Source organism: Heterodontus francisci, chromosome 13, assembly GCF_036365525.1.
Source record: "Heterodontus francisci isolate sHetFra1 chromosome 13, sHetFra1.hap1, whole genome shotgun sequence".
NCBI classification, from domain to species: domain Eukaryota; kingdom Metazoa; phylum Chordata; class Chondrichthyes; order Heterodontiformes; family Heterodontidae; genus Heterodontus; species Heterodontus francisci.
In genome coordinates, this window is record NC_090383.1 from 64,507,656 (window position 1) to 64,529,615 (window position 21,960).

Below are 21,960 nucleotides of genomic sequence, written 5' to 3' on the forward strand. Positions count from 1 at the left end.
TCAGTGACAGCATTCTCCCTGGAGTACAGTTCTAGGTAGTGTTCAACCCAGCGGTCCATTTGTTTGTGTTGGTCAGTGATTATGTCCCCTGATTTAGATTTGAGGGGGGCGATCTTCTTGATGGTTGGCCCAAGAGCTCTCTTCATACCATCATACATTCCTCTGATGTTTCCGGTGTCTGAGGCCAGCTGAATATGACTGCATAGGTGTTGCCAGTAGTCGTTTGCGCAGCGCCTGGCTGTTCTTTGTGCAGTGCTTCTGGCTGCTTTAAGTGCTGCAGATGTTAAATCGCTGGGGGCTTTCTTGTAGTTCAACAGTGCAATGCGCTTGGCGGCTATGACAGGTTCCAGCTCTTCATTATGAGATTGAAACCAGTCTGCATTTCTCTTCGCACTTTTGCCGTAGGTGGTCAAAGCTGACTCATAGATGGCGTCTCTGATGTGGGCCCACTTGGTCTCAGCATCCCCTGTGGGAGTGTTTTGAAGGGCTGTGACAAGTGAATTTGTAGGGAAGAGCAAAACTGGAGATCGTCGATGTAAAAAGTCACCAAGAAATCAAACGGGGAATTCGAAAGCAACTTCTTTACCCAGAGAGTGTTGAGAATGTGGAACTCAAAACCACGGAGTGGTTGAGGCAAATAGTATCAATGCAAAGAATGGGGGGGCTAGATAGGCATATGATGGCGAAAGATTTAGAGTTATGTGATGAGAGTTAGATGAGGAAAGATGGGAGGTGGCTCAAGTGGAGTGGACTGGTTGAACCACATGGCCTATTTCTGTGCTGTATATTCATAACAACTGAAATATAGAAAATAGGCAGATATTTGGAAAAAGGGACATTTATGTTAGTATTTTCAGAATAGCTAGCTGCTTGAATTTTTTTTTTATTCGTTCGGGGGATGTGGGCGTCACTGGCTAGGCCAGCATTTATTCCCATCCCTAATTGCCCTTGAGAAGGTGGTAGTGAGCTGCCTTCTTGAACCGCTGCAGTCCATGTGGGGTAGGTACACCCACAGTGCTGTTGGGAAGGGAGTTCCAGGATTTTGACCTAGCAACAGTGAAGGAATGGCGATACAGTTCCAAGTCAAGATGTGTGTGGTTTGGAGGGGAACTTGCAGGTGGTGGTGTTCCCATGCATCTGCTGCCCTTGTCCTTATAGTTGGTAGAAGTCATGGGTTTGGAAGGTGCTGTCTAAGGAACTTGGTGCTTTGCTGCAGTGCATCATGTAGATGGTACACACTGATGCCACTGTGTGTCGGTGGTGGAGGGAGTGAATGTTTGTGAATGGGATGCCAATCAAGCAGGCTGCTTTGTCCTGGAGGGTATTGAGCTTCTTGAGTGTTGTTGGAGCTGCACCCATCCAGGCAAGTGGAGAGTATTCCATCACACTCCTGATTTGTGCCTTGTAAATGGTGGACAGGCTTTGGGGAGTTGGGAGGTGTGTTACTCGCCGCAGGATTCCTAGCCTCTGAACTGCTCTTGTAGCCACGGTATTTATTTGGCTACTGCAGTTCAGTTTCTGGTCAATGGTAACGCTCAGGATGTTGATAGTGGGGGATTCAGCGATCATAATGCCATTAAATGTCATGGGGAGATGGTTAGATTCTCTTTTGTTGGAGATTGTCATTGCCTGGCATTTGTGTGGCCCAAATGTTACTTGCCACTTATCAGTCCAAGCCTGGATATTGTCCAGGTCTTGCTGTATTTCTACACAGACTGCTTCAGTATTTGAGGAGTCACGAATGGTGCTGAACATTGTACAATCATCAGCGAACATCCCCACTTCTGACCTTATGATTGAAGGAAGGTCGTTGATGAAGCAGCTGAAGATGTTTGGGCCTAGGACACTACCCTGAGGAACTCCTGCAGTGATGTCCTGGAGCTGAGATGATTGACCTCCAACAACCACATCCATCTGCCTTTGCACTTGGTATGACTCCAACCAGCAGAGAGTTTTCCCCCTGGTTCCCATTGTCTCCAGTTTTGCTGGGGCTTCTTGATGCCATACTTGGTCAAATGCTGCCTTGATATATCAAGGGCAGTCACTCTCACCTCTCCTCACCTCTTGAGTTCAGCTCTTTTGTCTGTGTTTGACCCAAGGCTGTAATGAGGTCAGGAGCTGAGTGGCCCTGGCGGAACCCAAACTGAGTATCACTGAGCAGGTTGTTGCTAAGCAAGTGCCGCTTGATGGAAGGTATCGTCGACAGAGCTATCACTTTACTGATCGAGAGTAGACTGATGGGGCAGTAATTGGCTGGGTTGACCTTTCCTGCTTTTTGTGTACAGGACATATCTGGGGAATTTTCCACGTTGCCGGGTAGATGCCAGAATTGTAGCTGTACTGGAACAGCTTGGCTAGGTGCTCGACAAGTTATAGAGCTTAGGTCTTCAGTACTACTGCTGGAATGTTGTAGGGCCCATAGCCTTTGCAGTATCTAGTGCCTTCAGTCGTTTCTTGATATCATGTGAATGAAGCGAATTGACTGAAGACTGGCCTCTGTGATGATTGGGACTTCAGGAGGAGGCCGGGATCGACCATCAATTCGGCACTTTTGGCTGAAGATTGTTGCAAATGCTTCAGTCTTACCTTCTGCACTGATGTGCTGGGCTCCCCCATCATTGAGGGTTGAGATATTTGTGGAGCCACCTCCTCCAGTTAGTTGTTTAATTGTCCGCTACCATTCACGACTGGATGTCGCAGGACAGCAGAGCAGTCTGTTGGTTATAGGATCGCTTAGCTCCGTCTATCACAAGCTGCTTCCACTGTTTGGCATGCAAGTAGTCCTGGGTTGTAGCTTCACCAGGTTGACACCTCATTTTGAGGTATGCCTGGTGCTGCTTCTGGCATGCCCTCCTGCACTCTTGATTTAACCAGGATTGGTCCCCTGGCTTGATGGTAATGGTAGAATGGGGGATATGCTTGGCCATGAGGTTACGGATTGTGGTTGCACAATTCTGCTGCTGATGGCCCACAGCGCCTCAAGGATGCCCAGTTTTGCGTTGCTAATGTGTTCGCAATCTATACCAGTTAGCATGGTAATAGTACCACACAACATGATGGAGGGTATCCTCAGTGTGAAGACTGAAAGCTGTCTCCACAAGGACTGTGCGGTGGTCACTCCTACCATACTGTCATGGACAGATGCATCTGCGGCACACAGGTTAGTGAGGACGAAGTCAAGTATATTTTTCCCTCTTGTTAGTTCCCTCACCACCTGCCGCAGACCTAGTCTAGCAGCTCTGTCCTGTAGGACTCGGCCAGCTCGGTCAGTAGTGGTGCTACCGAGCCACTCTTGGTGATGGACATTGAAGTCCCCCACCCAGAGTACATTCTGCGCCCTTGCCACCCTCAGTGCTTCCTCCAACTTGGAGGTGTACTGATTCATCAGCTGAGGGGGGGGCGGCGGCAGTAGGTGGTGATCGGCGGTAGGTTTCCTTGCCCATGTTTGACCTGAAGCCATGAGACTTCATGGAGTCCGGAGTCAATGTTGAGGACTCCCAGGGCGACTCCCTCCTGAATGTATACCACTGTGCTGCCACCTCTGGTAGGTCTGTCCTTCCGGTGGGACAGGACAGGACAGGGGATGGTGATGGCGGTGTCTGGGACATTGTAAGGTATGATTCAGTGAGTATGACTATGCCCGGTTGTTGACTTGACGAGTCGTTGGGACAGCTCTCCAGACATTGGCTCATCCCCCCAGATATCAGTGAAGAGGACTTTGCAGGGTTGACAGGGTTGGGTTTTCCTTTGTCATTTCCAGTGCCCAGGTCAATGCCGGGTGATCTGTCCGGTTTCATTCTTTATTGACTTTGTAGCGGTTAGACACAACTGAGTGGCTTGGTATGGTATTTCAGAGGGCATGTAAGAGTCAACCATATTGCTGTGGGTCTGGAGTCATATGAAGGCCAGACCAGGTAAGGATAGCAGATTTCCTTCCTGAAAGGGTGACGCAGTGGTTAGCACTGCAGCCTCACAGCTCCAGGGACCCGGGTTCGATTCTGGGTACTGCCTGTGTGGAGTTTGCAAGTTCTCCCTGTGACCGCGTGGGTTTCCGCCGGGTGCTCCGGTTTCCTCCCACAGCTAAAGACTTGCAGGTGGTAGGTAAATTGGCTATTGTAAATTGCCCCTAGTGTAGGTAGGCGGTAGGGAATATGGGATTACTGTCGGGTTAGTATAAATGGGTGGTTGTTGGTCAGCACAGACTCAGTGGGCCGAAGGGCCTGTTTCGGTGCTGTATCTCTAAATAAATTTTAAAAATAAATAAAAGGACGTTTGTGAATCATATGGGTTTTTACTTCAACAATGATTTCATGGCCATCATTAGACTAGCTTTTTATTGCAGCTTTTTTTCATTAATTTAATTCAAATTCCACGTTCTGCCGTGGTGGGTTGGAACTCATGTCCCCAGAGTAATACCCTGGGTCTCTGGGTTACTAGTCCAGTGACAATACCACTACGCCACCGCCTCCAAATTGTTGCTTCATATAATGTTTTACACACACACTTTTGTAAAGCATACTGTTAGGACCTCAGTGAGATCGTTGCTATGAAAATGAGATATGAATTCCCCAGTCCAATTTAAATAATTACAGGAGAAGATTTCAAGTTTTAAGACTTATTATAATTAAGCTAAAAGAAATCCCCCTTAACCAGATAGTACTTTGTAATTAAAACAAGGAAATGCTGAAAATACTCAGCAGGTCTGGCAGCATCTGTGGAGAGAGAAGCAGAGTTAACAACATTTCAGGTCAGTGACCCTCTATCAGCGCAGTTCTGATGAAGGGTCACTGACCTGAAACGTTAACTCTGCTTCTCTCTCCACAGATGCTGCCAGACCTGCTGAGTATTTCCAGCATTTCTTGTTTTTATTTCAGATTTCAAGCATCTGCAGTATTTTGCTTTTATTTTAGTACTTTGTAATTAGCTGATACCCCAGATTAGACAGAAAGATTCTTCCTTTACTTATTAAAATGATTGAAGACCTCACACTGCCCTCCTTGATGGCGAAATCCTTTGCCATTAAAAGTCCCAAACTCCTCTCAATTGCAATTGATTGGATCTCCCAGACCTTCCTCAAATCAGTAACCTCTTTGCATACTTCTTCTGAGCTCTTTCGACCTTGGACAACCGTGAATAGTGTGATTTATGGTGATGTCGTTGGTCTTTTATTTCTTTGCAAACGTCAAATTTTTAAAAAGGTTCAAATCTTCACAGCCTTTTGCTGAATATCTTCAGAGAGCAGGTTCCCCCCCCCCCGCCTCACTGCAACCTCTGGTTGTTGTCTTCACAGCTTGCTCTCAGGCTAAACTGCTGGGTTCCTCTCTTACAGCCTGTCTTGAGGCCGCAACCTCTGGGCTTTTTTTCTTCTTAGACCCTGTTTGCCTTGAGAAAGTCTGTTAAGTTTATCTGGACTTAGAAGTCAATAGCTTGTTGTTCTGATCCCACATGCATAGTCCAGAGGTTCGGTTTCACAAAGCCTCTTCGGTCTTTCCATTGTTACCAGGTGCAAACAGCTGCCTGGTACTGACTCCTTGTTTTATGACCCAAAAGTCTGGAAGGGCGAAACCCATTATTCTTCACGTCTTAGCCCTGCAGTTCTGCTCTGTATCACTATAGCTACTCAATATTCAAAGATTGTCCAGGAAGGCAAATATCTGGCTTCCCTTCTCCACAAAACATCATCTTAAACCATTCTCTCCTGTCACCTCCACTCCTACGACTCCAGAATGATATCAACCGTTTGGTTGAATGGGCAGAAAAGTGGCAAATGGAATTCAATCCAGAGAAGTGTGAGGTAATGCATTTGGGGCAGGCAAACAAAGCAAGGGAATACACAATAAAGGGAGGAGATTCAGAAGGGTAGGAGAAGTGTAAGACCTTGGGAGTGCATGTGCATAGGTCCCTGAAGGTGGCAGAGGTAGATAATATGGTGAAGAAACCATATGGAATGCTTTCTTTTATTGACCGAAGTATAGAATACGAAAGCAGGGATGTAATGCTGGAACTGTATAAAATGCTGGTTAGGCCACAGTCGGAGTATTGCGTACAGTTCTGGTCACCACATTACAGGAAGGACATAATTGCTCTGGAGAGGGTACAGAGATGTATGAGAATGTTGCCAGGGCTTGAAAGTTGCAATTATGAGGCAAGATTGGATCTGCTGGGATTGTTTTCCTTGGAACAGAGGCGGCTGAGGGGTGACTTAATTGAGATGTACAAAATTGAGGGGCCCAGATAGAGTACACAGGAAGGACCTGTTTCCCCTAGCGGAGAGGTCAATTACCAGGGGGCACAGATTTAAGGTGATTGGTAGAAGGATTTGAGGGGACGTGAGGAAAAACCTCTTCACACAGTGGGTGGTGGGTGTCTGGAATTCACTGCCTGGATTGGTGGGGGAGGCAGAAATCCTCAACTCATCCAAAAGGCACCTCGACATGAACCTGAAGTGCTGTAACCTGCAAAGCTACGGACCAAGTGCTGGAAGGTGGTATTAGATTGTGTGGCTAGTTTTTGTTTTAGCTGCTGCCGACATGATGAGCTGAATGGCCTCCTTCTGTGCTGTAACTTTTCTATGGTTCTAACGTAAAACGACAAATGCGTGGCAGCTCATGGACTTGTTTGTTAACAAAGATCAAGACCATTCACCATTTCCCCTTGTCCACCAGCCTAACATCCTCTAAGTTCTCCCCTGCTCTAACCCTGAAAGTGCAATTTTGACAAGTTTCTTTCCTGTCTGTTTTCAAACATAACTCTCTAATCTGTGTTCTTTGTTGTCCTGATAACCCAGACTCCATCTTGAACTTTTCAAAACCACAATTTTTAAAGCATAATCATGTTACAAGGTTGATCATAACACACAGAAATTAGCTGAAGAAATGTTTATGAAATACTTATCGGTATTTGGTTAAATAACAGCACATTTGTAATAGAGTCATAGAGAGATACAGCACTGAAACGGGCCCTTCGGCCCACCGAGTCTGTGCCGACCATCAGCCACCCATTTATACTAATCCTATATTAATCCCATATTTCCTACCACATCCCCAACTTCCCTCAATTCTCCTACCACCTACTTACACCAGGAGCAATTTACAATGGCTAATTTACCTATCAACCTGCAAGTCTTTGGATGTGGGAGGAAACCCACGCGGTCACAGGGAGAACTTGCAAACTCAGGACCCAGAACCGAACCCGGGTTGCTGGAGCCGTGAGGCTGCGGAACCACTGCGCCACTGTGCTGCCCTGAATGTTTCTGAAAGTTCTGGTTTATTTCTTTCTTGATTAGGCTACATAGAAATGCAAGTTGCAAAATGAGAAGGCAGCTGAATGAATAGAAGCAATTTGACTGAATCTGGAGTATGTGGTAGATGGTATAAGCAAGAGGCTACTATAATGAGAAGGAGCTCAGTAGAGGTCTGAACTAGAGTAAATGGGTTAATGTTAAATTATAATTTTTGATACGCTATCTGGTTATTTTTTGCCATTGGTACAACTATAGTGAAGGGGAAGAACAGTCTAAAGTGGGAGGAATTTATTTTGGGGCTGATGTTTGAAGGAGAAAGATAGTGAAGGAAAAAGGATACTGAATAGTATGCATGAGTCAGGATTGCAGGCAACGATCCCTCTAATTTCTTTTTGAATGTGAAGGCAGTCCCTTTAACTGTTTTGCACCGTAGCACATATGTGGTAATTTAAAGGGACTGACTTGTGCATGGCCTGCGTGGGGACCACTGCTGACCGAGCTGGCCGAGTCCTAAAGGGCATAGCTGCTGGATTGGGTCTGCGGCAGGTGGAGAGGGAACCACGAGGGAAAAACATGCTTGACATCGTCCTCACCAATCTTCCTGCCACAGATGCAGCTGTCCATGTCCGTGACCACCGCACAGTCCTTGTGGAGAGAGTCTTCACAATGAGGATGCTTTCCATCATGTTGTGTGGCACTACCACCTTGCTAAATGGTATAGATTTCGAACAGATCTAGCAATGCAAAACTGGGTATCCATGAGGCAGCAGCAAAATTGTACTCAACCACAATCTATAACATCATGGCCCGACATATACCCCACTCTACCATTGCCATCAAGCCAGGGGTCCAGCCCTCATTCAATGAAGAGTGCATGCCTGGTGCAGCACCAGGCATACCTCAAAATGAGGTGTCAACTTGGTGATGCAACAACCCAGGACTATTTGCATGCTAAACAACAAAAGCAGCATGCGATAGACAGAGATAAGCGATCCCACAACCAACGGATCAGATCTAAGCTCCCCACATCCTCGGGTCTGTCCTGTCCCACTGGCAGGACAGACCCAGCAGAGGTGGCGGCACGATGGTATACAGTCGGGAGGGAGTTGTCCTGGGAGGCTTGCCACATCGAGTGGTGGTAGACAATTAAACAACTAACTGGAGGAGGTGCCTCCACAAATATCCCCATCCTCAATGATGGGGGAGCCCAGAACAGCAGTGCAAAAGATAAGGCTGAAGATTTTGCAATGATCTTCAGACAGAAGTGCCGAGTGGATGACCCATCTTTGCCTCCTCCTGAAGTCCCAAGCATCACAGATACCAGACTTCAGCCAGTTCGATTCACTCAACGTGGTATTGAGAAACGACTGAAGGCACTAGGTACAGCAAAGGCTATGGGGCCCTGACAACATTCCGGCTTTAATACTGAAGACCTATGCTCCAGAACTAGCTGTGTCCCTAGTCAAGTTGTTCCAGTACAGCTACGACACTGGTATCTACCCGACCATGTGGAAAATTGCCCAGGTATATCCTGTACACAAAAAGCAGGACAAATCCAACCAGGCGAATTACCGCCCCATCAGTCTACTCTCAATCATCAGAAGAGTGATGACAGGTGTCGGCGACAGGGCTATCAAGCGGCACTTGCTTAGCAATAAATTGCTCATTGACACTCAGTTTGGGTTCCGCCAGGGCCGCTCAGTTCCAGACCTTATTGCAGCCTTTGAAACATGGACAAAAGAGTTGAACTTGTGAGGTGAGAGTGGCTGCCCTTGACATCAAGGCAGCATTTGACCAAGTATGGCATCAAGGAGCCCCAGCAAAACTGGAGTTAATGGGAATCGGGGATAAAACTCTCCGCTGTTTTGGAGTCTTACCTAGCGCCTAGGAAGATGGTTGTGGTTGTTGGAGGTCAATCATTTCAGCTCCAGGACATCACTGCAGGAGTTCTTCAGGGTAGTGTCCTAGGGCCCAACCATCTTCAGCTGCTTCATCAATGACCTTCCTCCAATCATAAGGTCAGAAGTGGCGATGTTGGCTCATGATTACACAATGTTCAGCACCATTTGCGACGACTCAGATACTGAAGCAGTCTGTGTAGAAATGCAGCAAGACCTGGACAATATCCAGGCTTGGGCTGATAAGTGGCAAGTAACGTTCACGCCACACAAGTGCAGGCAATGACCGTCTCCAACAGGAGAGAATCTAACCATCTTCCCTTGACATATAATGGCATTACGATCGCTGAAACCCCCACTAATAACATCCTGGGGGTTACCATTGACCAGAAACTGAACTGGAGTAGCCATATAAATACCGTGGTTACAAGAGTTGGTCAGAGGCTAGGAATCCTGAGGCGAGTAACTCTCACCTCCTGACTCCCCATAGCCTGTCCACCATCTACAAGGCACAAGTCAGGAGTGTGATGGAATACTCTCCAGTTGTCTGGATGGGTGCAGCTCCAACAACACCATCTAGGACAAAGCAGCCTACTTAATTGGCACCCTATCCACAAACATTTACTCCCTCCACCACTGACACACAGTGGCAGCTGTGTACCATCTACAAAATGCACTGCAGCAATGCACCAAAGCTGCTTAGATAGCATCTTCCAAACCCGTGACCTCTACCACCTAGAAGGGCAAGGGCAGCAGATGCAAGGGAGCACTACTACCTGCAAGTTCCCCTCCAAGCCACACACCATCCTGACTTGGAACTATATCGCCGTTCCTTCACTGCCGCTGGGTCTAAATCCTGGAAGTCCCTCCCGAACAGCCCTGTGGGTGTACCTTTCCTGGCACATTATTTTTCTACTACTTTCGGAGCATTCTAGAGCGTAGCAATTAGCAACGCATTATTAAATCCCCAGCCAATCCAGCTTCCATCCTCACCTCAGACACCAAGTATAAGGAGCTCATTGACTTTTGTGTCCAAAATTGAAATCATAAGTTCTGCTGCCTCTGACTCCTTCGGTATTCCTGTAACCCTCTTCCTGACTGACCTCTCTGACTGCACTTATTTGACAGTTCTTCTCTCCCCTCTCGCCCTCACTAAAATTATTCATGAAGCCCACCAACCACTGCCTTGATGCCTCCAACTCTGCTGCTGATCAATTAGCTTCATCTCCTTATCCCTAAACTTGGCAACATCAACCTGTCACTATCCAGTAGATATGGTCCCTACTTCTCAAAAGCCTATCCTTGGCATCTCTCTTCTATTACTATTTCATGTTCAACCCTCCCTTTCTGTCAAGTTCTGGAGCACAGTTGCCTTACAATTCTAGTTCTAATTTTCCCACCATTTCTTCTTCAAAACCCTCCAAGCTGATCAAAGTTGCATTTGATAGCCAGGCCATCCCCAACCAATGGATCAGATCAAAACTCTGCAGTCCTGCTACAACATCTAATCATTAAAGGTGGTGAAAAATTAAGTTCTTAATGGGAGGAGGTGGCTCCACGAACATCCCCATCCTCAATGATGATGAAGCCTTGCACAGGACTTCAAAAGATAAGGCTGAAGCATTTGCAAGCATCTTCAATGAGGAGTGCTAAGTGGATGATCCATCTCCTCCTCTTCCTGAGGTGCCCATCATAGAAGTCACTCTTCAACCAATTCGATTCACTTCCTGTGATGCCAAGAAATGGCTGACCGCTCTGGATACAGCAAAGGCTATGGGCCCAGCAACCTCCCGGCTGTAGTGCAGATGACTTGTGGTCCAGAACTAGCTGCACCTCTAGCCAAGCTGTTCCAGTACAGTTACAACATTGGCAGCTACCCGACAAAGTGAAAAATTGCCCAGGTATGTCCTGTCGACAAAAAGCAGGCCAACTCCAATCTGGTCAATTAGCGCCTCATCAGTCTACTCAGTCATCAGCAAAGAGATGGAAGGTGTTGTCAACAGTGCTATCGAGCAGCACTTTTGCAGCAATAACTTTTTCACCATTGCTCAGTTTGGGTTTTGCTGGGGCCATTTGGCTCCAGACTCATTACAGCCTTGGAACATACATGAACAAAAGAGCTGATTCCAGGGCTGAGATGGGCGGCGCAGTGGTTAGCACCGCAGCCTCACAGCTCCAGGGACCTGGGTTCGATTCTGGGTACTGCCTGTGTGGAGTTTGCAAGTTCTCCCTGTGTCTGCGTGGGTTTTCTCCGGGTGCTCCGGTTTCCTCCCACAAGCCAAAAGACTTGCAGGTTGATAGGTAAATTGGCCATTATAAATTGTCACTAGTATAGGTAGGTGGTAGGGGAATATAGGGACAGGTGGGGATGTTTGGTAGGAATATGGGATTAGTGTAGGATTAGTATAAATGGGTGGTTGATGTTCGGCACAGACTCGGTGGGCCGAAGGGCCTGTTTCAGTGCTGTATCTCTAATCTAATCTAATCATGAGCGTGCCTTTGACATCAAGGCAGCATTTGACTGAGCGTGGCATCAAGGAGCCAGAGTAAAATTGAAGTCAATAGGAATCAGCGATAAAACTCTACACTGGCTGGAGTTATACCTAGCTCAAAGGAAGATGATTGTGGTTGTTGGAGGCCAATCATCTCAGCCCCAGGACATTGCTGCAGGAGTTCCTCAGGATAGTGTCTAAGGCCCAAGACCTTCAGCTGTTCATCAGTGAATTTCCCCTCTTTTCCAGTCGCGATCCACAGGGCCCATTGTTGGGTCCCTTGCTGTTTGTGATATAAATTAATGATTTGGACTTAAATGTGGGAGCCATGATTGGAAAATCTGCTGATGACACAAAAATTGGCCGTGTAGTTGATAGTGAAGAGGATAGCTGAAAACTCCAGAATGATATCAATGGTTTGGTTGAGTGGGCGGAAAAGTGGCAAATGGAATTCAATCCAGAGAAGTGTGAGGTAATGCATTTGGGGAAGACAAATAAAGCGAGGGACTACACAATAAATGGGAGGTTATTGAGATGGGTAGAAGAAGTGAGAGACCTTGGAGTGCATGTTCACAGGTCCCTGAAGGCGGCAGGACAGGTAGATAAAGTGAAGAAGCCATATGGAATGCTTTCCTTTATTGGCCGAGGTATAGAATACAAAAGCATGGATGTAATGCTGGAACTGTATAAAATGCTGGAATATTGTGTACAGTTCTGGTCACCACATTACAGAAAGGACATAATTGCTCTGGAGAGAGTATAGAGGTGATTTACAAGAATGTTGCCAGGGCTTGAAACTTTGAATCTATGAGGAAAGATTGGATTGGCTAGGGTTGTTTTCCTTAGAACGGAGGAGGCTGAGGGGTGAATTATTTGAGGTGTACAAAATTATGAGGGGCCTAGATGGAGTAGACAGGAAGGACCTGCTTCCCCTAGCGGAGAGGCCAATTACCAGGGGGGGAAACCTAAGGTCATTGGTAGAAGGATTAGAGGGGACATGAGGAAACTCTATTCACCTGGAGGGTGATGGGTGTCTGGAATTCACTACTGGGAACAGTGGTGGAGGCAGAAACCCTCAACTCATTTAAAAGGCATGTGGACATGCACCTGAAGTGCTCTAACCTGCAAGGTTATAGACCAGGTGCTGGAAAGTAGGATTAGATGGGGCAGCTTGTTTTTTCGGCCGGCACGGACACGATAGGCTGAATGGCCTCCTTCTGTGCTGTAATCTTTCTATTATAAGGTTAGAAGTGGTAATGTTTGCCGCACATTGTTCCATTCGCAATTGCTCAGGTAATGAAGCAGTCCATGCCCAAATGCAGCGAGACTTGGACAACACTCAGGCTTAGACTGATGAGTAGCAGGTAATATTTGTGTTATACAATTGCCAGCTAATAAAGTCTAACCACCTTTCCTTGACATTCAGTGGCATTACCATTGTCAGATCCCCCATAATCAACATCCTGAAGATCGCCATTGACCAGAAACTTAGCTGCACCCAGCCACATAACCTTTGAGGTACAAGAGCAGATCAGAAGCTCAGCATTCTGTGGTGAGTAACTCGCCACCTGACTCCCCAAAGCCATTCCACCATCTACAAAGTATAAGTCAGGAATGTGATGGAATATTCTCCACGTTCCTGGATGTGTGCAGCTCCAACAACACTCCAGGCTCGACATTATCCAGGACAAAGCAGCCCACTTGATCAGCTCTTCATTCACTACCTTAAACACTTACTTCCTCCACCACCAAATCACCATGACTGCAGTATGTACTCTCTACAAACATGCACTGCAGCAACTGTCCAAAGCTTCCTTGATAGTACCTCCCTAACATATGACCTCTACCCCCTGGAAGAACAAGGGCAGCAGGAGCATGGCACCACCGCCATCTGCAATTCCTCTCCGAGTCTCTCTCCATCCTGAATTGGAAATATATTGCTGTTCCTTCATCGTGTTTGGTTCAAAATCCTGTAACTCCCTCAATAAGAGCACTGTGGGAGCATCTTCAACACGCTGACTGCTACAGTTCAAGAAGATGGCTCACTACCACCTTCCTAAGGGCAATCAGGGATGGACAATTAATGCTGGCCTTGCCAGTGATGCCCAGATCCCATGAATGAATAAGAAAATATACTTGCCAAGTGACTGGCAGTTCCATTGTCATTTGCAAAATCCTCTTTGAACATCTGTCTTCCACAATGCACCATTAAAGCAGGTGCTCTCTTTTGGTTCAACTCCTGCTTGTTGCACCATATCCATTACTTAGTCTCAAATAGCTTCTTCTCCTTTGCCGCTTGTGTATGCCATCCATCCTTGGCCCAGTCTTGTTTAAGTACTTGTTATCCTGGAACAATTTCATCCAGTTGCATTGTACACTGATGGCAATTAGCTCCACCTCTCTACTTCCTTTCATCAACCCTGAGATGGCCACTGCGCTCTCCAGCTGCCTGTCTGACATTGGATGACCTGAAATTTCATCCAGCTCAAGGATAGTTTCAGTTTTGCCAACTTTTTCCTTGACAGAGTACCTATTAATCACTTTCATACAAGCACATTTAAACTATATATTGTACAGCCAAATGTGTGGGCTTTTGATACCTGCAAAATAATGGCTGAGCATTTGTATATGTTAATCATGAAGGATATTTTATCTGTTTTGGGTATATTTCTTTTTTCCTTTGTTATGTGTCATGGTAAATGAGTTATCATTTAGCAAAATTTATTTCTGTTCTTTGTCTAAATTGCAATTTATTACAGGGGTAGAATGGATCAGTATATCCAAGTATTGCTGAACTTAGAATATATAATATCAAGAACAATTTGTACTCAGGCAGCACCTTTAATATAGAAAAATGTCCAAATGCACTTCAAAGGAAGTGTGAGCAGAAAGGTGAGGATAGAAAACATGTATAAGGAATCCATAATACAGCTCCAGGTGTGGTACCGGGAAATTCTGCACCACAATTAAGTTATGTAAGTTTAAGTATCGATTTTGCATGTCCAACTTTATAAATATATAATGTGCAAATAATATAGCCCTAGAGATTTGTTGGACATGCTTCAGGACTGATGTAGTCTGTGTTGTGACCAGTTATACATAATGAATCCTGCCTTCTTTTTGAAGTATGTGTTTCTTTTATTTTAAGGGAGGAGAAAACTGAGCAATTGTTAGACACTAAGCAGGAGCTGGAACAGATAGAAGTTGAACTAAAAAGACTACAACAAGAGGTGTGCATATGGTTTAGTTAAAACTCCAGATTAACTGCTTTGCATCTGTAAATAAAGTGTACCTAATGTAAGCATTATACTCTAGAAGTAAATATTCTAACTACTTCCAAATTTTATGTACTTTTGTTGTGTATAAGATCCTGAGGGGTCTTGACAGGGTGGATGTGGAAAGGATGTTTCCCCTTGTGGGAGAATCTAGAACTAGGGGTCACTATTTAAAAATAAGGGGTCGCCCATTTAAGAGAGAGATGAGGAGAAATTTCTCTGAGGGTCGTGAGTCTTTGGAATTCCCTTCAAAAGGCGGTGGAAGCAGAGTTTTTGAATATTTTTAAGGCAGAGGTAGATAGATTCTTGATGAGCAAGGGGGTGGAAGGTTGTTGGGGGTAGGTGGAAATGTGGAGTAATCAGTTCAGCTATGAACTTATTGAATGGTGGAGCAGTCTCGAAGGGCTGAGTGGGCTACTCTTAATTCGTATGTTCTGGTGTCAATGTTCAACAACAAATAAAATTTGCCCAATCTTACCATGGTATACAGATAAATCCTAATACAAGAGATTGAAACAATTCTGGTTGCAACCATATTTGCAGCCATTAATTAATTTTGGGCTCCTTAATCTTTCGAGAAAAGACCTTCACAGAATGAATGCACAAGCTGTTGTCTTCGCCACTGTGTTTTGAAATGCAGTTGTGCTTTTATTTTCCAGAACCTGCAACTTCTGTCTGATGCTCGCTCTGCTAGGGCATATCGTGATGAACTCGATTCACTGCGTGACAAAGCAATTAAAGTTGATAAGCTTGAAAGTGAAGTTATCCGATATAAAGATCGACTCCATGACATAGAATTTTACAAAGCAAGAACTGAGGTATGGTGTGTTCTAGAATCAACACTAGTTAATATTTCCTTGTGAAATAGAATTTGTTAATGTTCTTTATAATTATAAATTTCAGGAGTTAAAAGAAGATAACAAAATCTTGTTAGAGACAAAAATAATGTTGGAAGACCAACTTGAGGGAGCCCGGGCACGTTGTGACAAATTGCATGAATTTGAGAAAGAGAATCTACAGTTAATGGCTAAACTGCATGATATGGAGATGGTAGGCTTTGATTTCCTTTTGCTGGATTTTATTATATTAAATATGCAGTAGTTATTTGGGTGTATTACAAGGGATCTTGCATACAGTAGATCACCTGATTGAAAGAAACAATTCTTTCGTGTCAGATAATGGTATTTTGTTTTTATATGGATGTTAAACTTCCTTCAAAAAATGAGGAAAGCATATCCTAGTGGATAATCAAATATTGTGCACAAGCAATTTAAGTATAAACTGTTTTGTTCATGGGACATTTGTTTCTACTAGTGGATTTTCCATGACATTACTCACAGTAAGTTGAAGCATACAGTCTCTATCACTTTGTTGCCATGTAAGAGATTTATGACAAAGATCAGGGCCTGTGCAGTTGGGGGCGAGGTAGCAGAATAGATTGAAAGATAGCTACAAAACAGAAAACAAGGTGTAGGTAATAAGTTTCTCAAGACTGGTAGAATGTAGGAAGTGATGTTCGACAGGGGTCTGTACTGGAACCATTGTTTACCGTATGCATAAATGATTTGAACTTCAGAATTCAGTTAATGTTGAAATTTGCAGATGATAGCATATTGCGGGGTATAGCTAACAACGTGGAGGACTGCACCAAAATACTGCAAGAGACTTACAAAGTGGATAGATAAATGGTGAATGAGTTTCAATATCGCAAAATGTGAGTTGATTCCTTTTTGTTGGTGGGGAGGGGGAGAGGTGATCTGATACCATATGCTTGCTTTGTGGTTGCAGGCAGGCAGGGCAACTGTCTGGCCGCAGGTAGGAGCTGTGAGAAGGGATCCAGACAGTACCACTGGTGGCTTTCAGATGGGGAGTAGAGGCGGGATGGTAGGATTCTGCAAGGACTGCAGTAGGTGGGATGTGACTAGGATGCAAGGTAACTCTGCAAAGCAGTGTGAAGGATGGAACTCTGCTCTCCCAGTCTAGCATTCTTCCCCCTCCCCTACATTTCCTACATTTTAACAGTGACTACATTTCAAAAGTACTTCATTGGATGTAAAATACTTTGGGATTGTATTGAGGTTGTGAAAGCTGCTAACTAAATGACAGGCATGAAGCCTCAGTTGGAGTGGGAAGGCTGGGGTCCGAACAGCGGTAGGAACGTGAAAGGAACAAATAGCCCAAGGGAGCCTGGCAACAGAGGAAAGTAGGTGCAAAGCTCTGGGTAGTAGAACACAAGTGAGCGGGTAGTCCAAAGGCAGTCAGCGGGGAGATAAAAGTGAAATATATTTAATATAAAATTCTCAAAAGTGAGAAAAGTTTGAAAATATTTGATAAATATAAAATAAAACTTGCTCTCAGGGAAAACTACAGCTCAAAGAATAGAATTTTAAGTTAATAGAACATGCTTGCAGTGCCACCTAGGGAAAGACCTGTGAAAGTGATCTATGATGAGCAGCAGCGACACTTAGAATTGGGAGGACTAAAAGGTAAATAAAATGACAAGTATATGTACATGCCTGACAGTATAGAAAACAAGTAATACTCAGGCATGGTAGATGTGACAGAAGTAGCATTACACAAATGTCAAGCACATGAAGTTAAATGTGAACTGGACAGGAAGTGTATATGATATATAACGGATATTTCAAATTATAAATACAATGTGTTTTTGTCCTAACATCCTTTATATTCTAATTCAGTACACAATCTGTTCCTCATTTACAAAGTGCTACTTGGGTTCCTTTGAGCTGTGCTTTTTTCGTTGAAGGAACGTGACACAGACAGAAAGCGTATTGAGGAATTAATGGAAGAAAACTTGACCCTTGAAATGGCTCAGAAACAGAGCATGGATGAATCATTGCACTTGGGCTGGGAGCTCGAACAGTTATCCAAAACTTCTGAATTAACTGAGGGTAAGCAAAGTCATGTTAAACTTGTTGCATTGATTAATAATTTCTTAAGATAATTTTTGTCAACTCATTTCATTGTAGCACTTCCAAAACATTATTTTTCATATCATTTTATGAGATTCTTTGATTTTGTTTTCTGTCTTCCTCATTTGTTAATTTTCTGAAAATGCTGTAGATAGTATAATCATACATTTTTAATAAAAACAAAAGTGCTGGGCATACTCAGCAGGTCTGGCTGAATCTGGGGAGAGAGAAACAGTTAATGTTTCATTTCGATGATCCTTTGTCAGAACGCAGATCTTTTAGATTTCCAGTATCCGCAGCACTTTGCTCTTGTATTAGCATACGTCTTCAGTTAGTTTCTTTTGATGTGCAGCTAATTTTGTGTTGTAAAGTCATTAATTACTCAGATAAAACAGAAAATGCTAGAATTACTCAGCAGGTCAGGAGGCATCTGTAGAGAGAGAAACGGTTGATGGGCTGGAGATACGTTTGGAGGCGGGGGGCCAGGAAATTACCAGGAAACTCTGTTAGCTCCGTGACGTAGTCCCACCTCTGGGCTAATTTCTCAGTGGCGGGCTGCCACAGGAATGGGAAACCCGCTCCACAGAGGCAGGCAGGCAATGAAGCCAATTAAGGTCCAATCAAGGGTCATTTTCCCCCAGCGCTCCAACTTTCCTTGCGTCGCAGTAGTCCCTGCTGTGTTGGGAGCCTGGCAAATCTGCGGAGGAGGCCTCTCACTGAGAGATCAGTGGGCCATGGGTGGCTGAATTAATTGGTAGTATGAAGGGGCCACAATGTTCAGAGGTTCAGGAGCAGCCGCAGGCAGTCTACCGGAGGGGTCAACACTCCACCATGAAGCCCCTCACGGTTCTTTATCTTTTTTTAACCACTGAAGAGGGAGGCCTTCGTGAGCGCCTCTATTTTGAGGCACCCTCTAGGTCTCCCTCTTTTCCAGTAGTGCTCACCTCTCCCGGTGGGGCTGCCGTCTGGACATTGCTGTTGGCCATCCTATTGGGTCTCCCGCTTTGCTGGTCCTCACCTCTCAAAGTTCCCCTTGCCCTCACCACACAAGGTTTCCCTTGTTTTCACCTTCCAACCCACTTGCTTCCACATTCACTGGATCGTCATCTGCCATTTCCATCACTTGTAATATGATGCTACCACCAACGCGTCTTCCCCTTTCCTCCCAGCATTCTGAAGGGACCGTTTCCTCCGCAACACGCTAGTTCACTCCTCAGTCACTCCCTGTGCACCTTACGCTTCCCTCAGCACCTTACTATGCAAGTGCAGGAGATGAAACACCTGCCTTTTTATCTCCTCCCTACCCATTTTCCAGGGTCCAAGCACTCCAACCAGGTGAAACAGCTTGTACTTTCAATTTAATACTCTTTACTATATTTATTGCTCACAGTGCGTTCTATTCTGCACTGGGGAGACCAAATGCAGATTACATGACCACTTTGCAGAGCAGCTCTGTTCCGTTCACAAGTATGACCCGAAGCTTCCGGTTGCCTGTCATTTTAATTCTCAGCCCCACTCCCGCTCTGGCGCCTCTGGAACAGTTTAGGAGAATGAGGACAGTGAACCTCAACATGAAGTAGAGGAGCAGCACCTCATCTTTCGATTAGGCATTTTACAGCCTTCGGGACTCAACAGTGAGTTCAATGTTTCAGACTGTAATCTCTGCCCCCATTTTGTTTCGGGTGGCAGCTGTTCGTGATAATTCTGCTATTCCCATTTCCTCCACCTCTAGACCCATCTTTTGTTTCTTTACATGTCCCATTACCATCTCTTTTTGACTTATACCACTTAATGTCTCCTGCTTGCCACTGTGATTTATAGGGCCCTTGACAAGGTCTGTTCCAGTTCCTTTAATTCTCTTACCCCTTCCATTTCCTTCTGGGACTACAATAGGGTTTCTTTTGTTAACCTTCCCTTTTGTTCATTCCCTCTGTCATGAAGACCCCCACCTGCCTAGAATAAGGCCTTTTAATTTTGTCATATGAACATTAATTTTAAACTGTTGCTGGAGTGAAGAAATGACTTGTTTAAAGAGATCACCAGACATTTGGCTGGAGGACATTTGTATACGAAGAGACCGTGCTTGTGGAGACAAAGCAACTACTCCCTGGTCTAATTAACCCAAATGGATTTTGATTGCCAGACATTGAAGGTGTAGAAAGCTTGCATTCCAGTGTCTGCTAAGATGGAGAATCCACAAACATAGGAGTGGTTAAACCAGCTGGTCACATGATTAACCTGCTGGCCAACTTGGAGTTTTGAATTGTGCTCATCGGACAGTTTGAAGACATACTGCAGGTTGCAACTGAACCTGGAACAAGAGAGCCTCTTTCCTGGCTGGCTTTCTTGCTTTTTCACAAACCTCCGGACCCACTGAAGTCGCTTAACCTTTTAGAGAGAAAAGATCCTACATCGTAAAATGTGAAAGCATGCCCTGGGCCCCAACGAACAGCAAGACTTACCGGCAACCAAAGACTCCATATTGAACTCAAAGGACTGTAATTACTTGCTATTGGCATCAAACTTTTCCTCTTTATTCCTTCTACTTTTTCTGTCTCAGTCTGCGTGTAGTTTGGCCGCGTCGCATATTCATAGTCGTTAACTGGATTCGAGTTTAAGTTTAATAAACTTCCACCTTTCTTGTTTAAATCTAAGAAAACGAAAGCTGTGAACAAGGATTCACTGGGGGGGGGGGGGGGGGTAAAACACGGTGTTTTAAAAAAATTAACCATGTTACGGTTAAACCAGGCAAAGGCTGAGAGGGAACTCCTAGATCCCTTTCTCACCTGGTCGTAACACCTCTTTCCTCACCTTTGTATTTGCTATAAACCTGTTACATCTCTAACTTTTTCCAGTTCTGGTCAAGGTCATCAACCTGTAATGTGATCTGTGTTTCTCACTACACGGCTGCTGCCTCACTTGCATAGTATCTCCAGCTTTTTATGTTTTTATTTTAGATTTCCAGCATCTGCAATATTTTGCTTTTGTATTAATTGCTCATAATTGTTAGAATTAAAGGAGACAAGCATCGCAGTGGGGTACTCCATTGGAATATCAATGCATGACAACATAGTGATCGGACACAGGCTCATGCCAGTGGTCCACTGAACCATTCAGTACCCAATCTCAACTACATGATTATGGGAAAACAACAGGGAGAGTGAAAAATCTGGGAGGGAGAAAAATGAAACTCGGAATCCTCTCTGGACTGCATTTGCGCAGGTTCTAGTGACTGTGTTTAGATTAGAATTGGTGGAAGCAAGTTTGCTGTCATTCTCCTCTCTCAGACATGGATGGAGAAATTCATTTTGGAAAAGTAAAGGATAAAATATTCAAAAGTCTTGCCTGATATGTGTTTGTACGTGTGTGTATCCCTACATGCCAAATGGGAAGTATTAATTTCATCGATTGGAACCTTGCCTGAGACTTTTATTGGAAATTGTTACAAATAACTTTTATAAAGAAAAGCTGGCAGCCAAGATGGCCACTGCAATTTACATATGAAACATCAACAGAGCAGACTGGAGACAGCATGACTGATTCAACCTAGCGAGAACAATGGGGTGCTTTCTGATTAAATTACCTGAAATGGCTTTATCAGTCTGGTCGTCAAGGGCCATCGATACCCATTGACTTTGAAAGAGCCAACCCCCACCAAGTGTGACTGGACAGTTTGAGGAGTAAAGCCTTGAATATCAGAGAAGCTACCAGAAGGATATTATTAAAAACAGAGGTTTGGGAATGTCATGTGACTGCTTGTGCAGCTCTGGAGAGACTAAGCTTTGACTCAGAAAGCAGAACAGTAAGCCATCAGGGAGCAGCTCCCTCCCTCTCCCTTTCCTCCCTCTCCCTTTCCTCCCTCTCCCTTTCCTCCCTCTCCCTTTCCTCCCTCTCCCTTTCCTCCCTCTCCCTTTCCTCCCTCTCCCTTTCCTCCCTCTCCCTTTCCTCCCTCTCCCTTTCCTCCCTCTCCCTTTCCTCCCTCTCCCTTTCCTCCCTCTCCCTTTCCTCCCTCTCCCTTTCCTCCCTCTCCCTTTCCTCCCTCTCCCTTTCCTCCCTCTCCCTTTCCTCCCTCTCCCTTTCCTCCCTCTCCCTTTCCTCCCTCTCCCTTTCCTCCCTCTC

The 21,960-nt window shown here is 45.0% G+C and overlaps 1 protein-coding gene across 9 annotated transcripts in view; it reads left to right on the forward strand.

Moving 5' to 3' along the window:
• LOC137376405 (girdin-like) overlaps positions 1 to 21,960 on the forward strand; it is a 413,979-nt gene that overhangs the window by 172,494 nt on the left and 219,525 nt on the right. For all 9 annotated transcript variants that reach the window (XR_010976210.1, XR_010976209.1, XM_068044907.1 and 6 more), the window contains 4 exons: positions 14,782 to 14,863; positions 15,568 to 15,726; positions 15,812 to 15,958; positions 17,676 to 17,820. Coding sequence is in view for 7 of the 9 variants with exons in the window: in XM_068044907.1 (XP_067901008.1) it covers positions 14,782 to 14,863; positions 15,568 to 15,726; positions 15,812 to 15,958; positions 17,676 to 17,820 (533 nt within the window). In the remaining 2 variants the exon portion in view is untranslated. The remainder of the gene's footprint in view (positions 1 to 14,781; positions 14,864 to 15,567; positions 15,727 to 15,811; positions 15,959 to 17,675; positions 17,821 to 21,960) is intronic.